A 5,844-nucleotide genomic window follows, 5' to 3' on the forward strand; every position below is an offset into this window, starting at 1 on the left:
TTTAAAGTTAACTTTAATTCATTCATATTTCAGAAATTTTTGTAACATGATCATAGCGGATCACATTCAAGGTGTTTTTGAAACATTTGTTTCATGAACGAATTATTTCCACCTTAATTAAGTCCTCAGATGTGGCGTCGTGATGGAATTGAGCCAGGTTTTGGTCCACTTTAAATAATTTGGCGACGCCTATCGTTCCTTTTGAGACATCAGTAGTTCATGGGACAAAAGTGTTTGATAGTATTTGGGGTCCACTTTAAGGCACATTTGAATAGACTTTTAGAGAAAAATATTTTCAGGATGATTGCCTCAGAAAAGCGTTTTTGGAGGAGTGTTAACATTTAATTAATTGTGGACCTGTACTCAGCAGGTTGTGTTTTTGTAATTCGATTTTTTTTTATTTTTTATTTTTTTTTAACCATTTTGTACAGGAGCAACCCGTCTCCATGCTTTCTCAGAAACAACAGCGACAGTGTGAGTTTCAGTGAACCTATCCAGTTACAAAGATGACATTCTCCCGTGGTGCAAGGCTGCAAACCTCCCACGAGAGAGACGACGGAAAGCACAGTGCTCCCATCTTTGGCTAAAGCCACAAGGTATGTAACCCTTTTTTCTATTTCTGTTCGTGTTGAAAGTATTTATTCAGATTAGTTTATAATGTGCATTTAGATGTTCATTTGTGCCCTTGTTCTTGTAATAACTTGTTTGCTTTATGTGCTATTAGAAGTCCACAGACATGTTTTTTTTTTTTAATTATTTTTTGATGATATTAAAATGCTGAACTTCATTTTTAGCAACGTAGTTTTAAATTGTGTGAAAGTTTTCCTTCTATAATGTGATAACAAAATGTTATTCTATAACTGTAACAGTAGAAAGTCCACCATAATTATAGAATGCTGACAAAATGTTTGCAGTAAACATATTCTCTTGCAAATATGTGTTATATCACCACTAGAAAATGACATGTACAGTCTGATGTCTGATGTGTTTACTAATTATCCTCTCTTCAAGGTGGTTCAGCAAAAATAATGACTTCTAAAATTGACAGTCCTCCACCCTATGAGGACGCCGTGCACCATCCCAAGTCTGGCGGTAACTACCCCTACCAGCCGCAGCATGGCTTGCCTCTTCCCCCACCTCCATCTTACAGCCCCAGCCCGGGCATGTTCCTCGGCCCGCCTGGCTACTGGAGCCGGGGGGCCGCCTACCCGCAGGCCGGCTCGTGTGCAGGCCCTGGCTTCTCTCCATCTGGGATGCCCACCACAATACAGACTCTGTCTGCTGGACTGCCGGCATCCAACCAAGGTTCTGAGGAAGTGACATGGATTTTAATCGATCGCACCCTGCATTGTATTTAGATCAGCTACCTGGTTGTGTAAAAGTATAACATACTACATCACTATTCCCAAATCTGCAGGAGACATGGAGGATTATCTCAGCGCCCAGTGGGAAAGCACATCTATTCGGCACGGTTTCATCAGGAAGGTGAGGATTTTTAACCATTCATCAGGCTTAAACTGTGATGTCTTGTTGCTCAGACTGCCAATTACAATCCTGTCATTAATCTACATCCACTGCAATCTTTGTGTTTTGGTGTTTGTGGACAGGTCTACTTAATTCTAACAGCCCAGCTTGCCGTCACCTTTTCAGTTGTCGCTGTCTTTACTTTTGTGTAAGTGTCCCCTGTTAGTTCCAGTACAATATTCCACCTTACTGCTTCAAGTATCTGATGAAGAGTAGGGAACAGTGTGCTCCCCACTGATTCCTTATATCTGTGCTTTCACAGTGACCCAGTGAGGCTGTTTGTCATCAGATACCCTGGAATCTACTGGGCATCTTTGTGAGTTACTTTCCAGGCACCAAACAAAAACACACTTTCACTGCTCTCAAATAATACAAAATATATTAAGAGAAGAGCTGACTATCTATCTATCTATCTATCTATCTATCTATCTATCTATCTATCTATCTATCTATCTATCTATCTATCTATCTATCTATCTATCTATCTATCTATCTATCTATCTATCTATCTATCTATCTATCTATCTATCATCTATTTTACATATGCAGTATAAAATAACATTCCTCGTGATTTTTCTGTCCACAGTGTCGTTTATTTTGTGGTGTACTGCATCCTCGTCTGCTGCAAAGAGCCGAGGTAAGCGAGGCCTGGGCCTGAATAAGTTGGAAAATTGTTTTATTACTAACATATTATATTGTTTTATTTATTAAGTATTCATGACCACTGATACTTCTGTTTTTATGCTTTTTAAAATATTCATCCTAATTGTTTTTTAGGCGGCGTTTCCCGTTGAATCTGGTGCTCCTGGGAGTGTTCGTAAGTACTGTTTGTTAGATTATGGGTATAAGATGCTGATAATGCCGACGGCCCAGCAGATGCATGTGGCAAAACAAAGAAACATTATGAGAAATATTATGAGGAGTTGGGGGATATTTGAGAGTTGAAGACAGAAAACAAAAGGAAGGCAGTATCAGAGAGAAATATCCCTGCAAAAGGTTAGACCATACTCTGACATTGAAGACGTTGTTTTCATGTTTCATCTTGCAGACTCTCGCCTTGTCTTACTTGTCTGGAACAATTTCAAGGTTTGTTTTTGGCTCCAATTTGAGTTATGCAGCACAATACCCTAATACAGAACATCTGGTAATGATTTCGAACACCATGACATATATATATGTGTGTGTTTTCTTTTTGTTTTAATCCCTGTATGTGTCTTTTACAGCTATTACGAAACAAAAGCGGTGCTTCTTGCCATGGGAATAACAGCGTTAGTTTGTATAGCTGTCACAATCTTCTGCTTCCAGACCAAGGTAGATGGAGATGTAAAGTGTCTCTGTAGCTCAGTAGCCTGTGGCTTGTCAGAGGATGTCTTTGTTGTCTGTGTAAAAGAACTCCTTTGTCTCGCATTACAATGGTGCACTGAGTTCCTTTAAATATTTATAACATTTTGGGATAAGATGTGAATCCAACTTCTCTGTCTGATGCAACTCAAGATACACAAGTTACATTTTTGGCCTTGACATGACACATCCAACGGCCGTCTTTCTTTTCAACCTCATTCTGATGCTCTTGCCAAATGGCTCTTGCTGCTCTTTCGTGTGCTTTGAAGCATGTTAACTTCACTTTCATCCCGTTAACGGCTCGTTTCTCATCGCAGGTGGACTTCACTTCCTGCGGGGGACTCCTCTGTACTGCCGGGGTTTTGCTCATGATCATCGGGATCGTTACGGCCGTCGTGCTCTCCTTCCAATATGTGAGGGACTCCGACCGAATCCTTTAATTTATTCTCTCTACTCGTGTTTCTCGGTATGAGGAGCAGCAGCTCAGACGGGTGTATCTGTGTGACTGATTTCACATTCAGAGGCCTTTCTTATGTCACTCAACAGGTCCCCTGGCTGCATATGCTCTACGCTGCAATTGGAGCCGTCGTTTACACTCTGGTGAGTCCGACACTGACGTGAATTTAAGGAGGGAAATTTCAGCTTGGTATTACACGGCTGTGGTTGAATAACAAGAGGCATAATAGTCAGAAAAAAACACCAATACTTGGCTATGTGGAGGACGTAAATAATATGCTGACAGATGCCATTTCTAAAGCCTTCGATCCATCAGGTTCGTCTTGGATCCGTTCAATTAAATCTGCTTATCACCCAATACTTTGGTATAGTATGGAATACCTCAACAACCATTAGAGGGATTACCATATGATTTTAAATGGGCCTTTATGGTTGCTGGTCAGTGTTAACCCAGCCATGAGGTTGATATAGTCTGGACTGGGTGAAAAGTTACAGTATCTGTTTTGTGGATTTTTTTGTTTATTTTTTTTTGTGCACGTGTGCCCATTTTTATATACTTCCAAAGGTGGTTTCCAATAACTCTGGTGATCGTCTGACTTTTTCTCTTAAACCATCAGATCAAAAACAGAATTTATCCAAAGTTTTGTTTATGATTTGTCCTTCAAACTAATTCCTACCATTCTTAGCTGCACTTTGCGTTTAATCCTCTCTATGGTGTTGTAAGGACAATGTTAAGTGCCTTGATGTGACTTTATGTTGTGATTTGGCGCTCTATAAGAAAACTGAATTGGTAAATATTGTTTTGGTGACAGTGCTGTGCTGCATCACAGAGCTGCTAGCACAGCGCGAGACTCACGGGTGGAAACTTTTGTTGGTATTTTTACTCGGTGAAATGTCACAAACATAACAATTTGTTAATATGGTCACAAACATGACCATCAATATCAAATGTTATGGCAGTCTAGCCATCTAAACCAAATTGCTTAAAGACAGAGTGAGTGACCAGCAATGTTTGGAATTTAGTACTAGAATTTCTGGACTACATCAAAATTTACATTTTTAATAAATATGTTACTTCTGTAATTTCTTTATGTACTTTCTTGTATTGTCGTGTGTTGTACTGAAGTGCTTGCTGAAGCTTTTATTTGACATTTTTAGTCTGTAACAACCTGTCTAGGAACTATGAATGCAAATGAGCTCATTAACTAACTCTCGCACATCTACACTGATGTGGAAACTAAAATGTTGATAAATGTGTATTTTACAAAGGATAGTATTTTGGTAGCATCTCAGTTTTTCCAGAATTTGTCAAATCTTTGCTGGTTTGTACCGCCGTCCTGCACTTAACACAACCCAAGAAGTTTTTTTCTTCTTCTTCTTTCTGCGTTTTAGTTTTTAGTGTACAACACCCAGCTACTTATTGGAAATCGAGAGTTGGCCATCAGCCCGGAAGAATACATCTACGGAGCGCTCTCTCTCTACGTTGACATCGTTCACATCTTCCTCTTCATCCTACAAATCAGCGGAGCTGCGACTGAATAAGCTTATGTCAGAGGACATTTTGTCATCTAAGCAGTTTGGATTTACAGTGTATTGTGTTCGTTGATAGACATAATCCTACGCATGTACACGAGTGTGTAAATCAGGATCCGTCATTAGTATGTTGACATTTCCAACTGTTAATTTAACTATACTGTATATAATATTATTTTTATTTCAGTAATACTTGAGCACTTTGATTTATTGTCGCGCTGCATGGAGCAGGACAGTAGATTTGAGGCTTTCACTGACCTGAGTGTAAATGAAGAGAGACATTTATATGCTTTGGATTCTGTATAGTTGTAATTTAATATTGATCTTTTTTTCCTCTTACAAAAAAAACACATGATAAACAATGTAGCAGCCTGAGCTGTTACTTCTATCAAACCTAATTATTAATTAATTCAATTACATCATGATCCTTAGTAAGGAAAACGCGACATCTTTGCCGCACCAAAAATAGAAACAACAATTTATAAGACTTTTTTTTTATTACTATTATTATTATCAGTGTTTATTCCTATTAATTACTTACAAAACCCCCGTAGTTACAGGCATACTGCTGGACACCACAATCATTAGTCCGACGTCTGTGCTGGTATTCGGAGGGACTCAGATCTATATTCCTGTTGTTGTTGTTTTTTTTACTTTGCCATACAAAACAAAAACGGAGACAAACACTGGCTCGTTGATTAAAAGCTGAATTAAACGTGTGCAGCTTTCCAGTAACTTATAACGACCGGCCATTTCCTCTTTCCCTTTAATGTATCTGTTGTTTATTGTTGTTGAGAAACTATGCAAACCAATCAATAAAATACACCCTTCTGCTACAGCGGTTTTTATTCCTCCATCTTAATGGTTAATTATCGTGGCACGTTAAGAGTCGTAGGGTGGCACTAGCTCCTCTGCTCTCTCCCTGTCCTGATCGTGGGTTAGTATTGTTTCCCATCACCAGCCTCTTGTGTGTGTGTGTGTGTGTGTGTG

At 39.1% G+C, this 5,844-nt stretch overlaps 1 protein-coding gene across 1 annotated transcript; it reads left to right on the top strand.

The window, feature by feature from the left end:
• The first annotated feature begins 218 nt into the window (after window positions 1-218).
• Window positions 219-5,690, top strand: LOC138620963 (protein lifeguard 3-like). The gene is made up of 12 exons (XM_069698652.1): window positions 219-596; window positions 1,012-1,305; window positions 1,418-1,485; window positions 1,608-1,672; window positions 1,787-1,840; window positions 2,111-2,161; window positions 2,302-2,341; window positions 2,573-2,610; window positions 2,748-2,835; window positions 3,183-3,278; window positions 3,412-3,465; window positions 4,714-5,690. Exons 2-12 carry the CDS (start codon window positions 1,029-1,031, stop codon window positions 4,861-4,863), a joined length of 981 nt encoding a protein of 326 aa, XP_069554753.1. The 5' UTR covers window positions 219-596; window positions 1,012-1,028; the 3' UTR covers window positions 4,864-5,690.
• Window positions 5,691-5,844: the final 154 nt, after the last annotated feature.

The sequence above is a fragment of the Brachyistius frenatus genome, unplaced genomic scaffold (genome assembly GCF_029030835.1).
Source record: "Brachyistius frenatus isolate BFR_SWC_R1_liver_20210118 unplaced genomic scaffold, ASM2903083v1 Contig_27, whole genome shotgun sequence".
Classification (NCBI taxonomy): domain Eukaryota; kingdom Metazoa; phylum Chordata; class Actinopteri; family Embiotocidae; genus Brachyistius; species Brachyistius frenatus.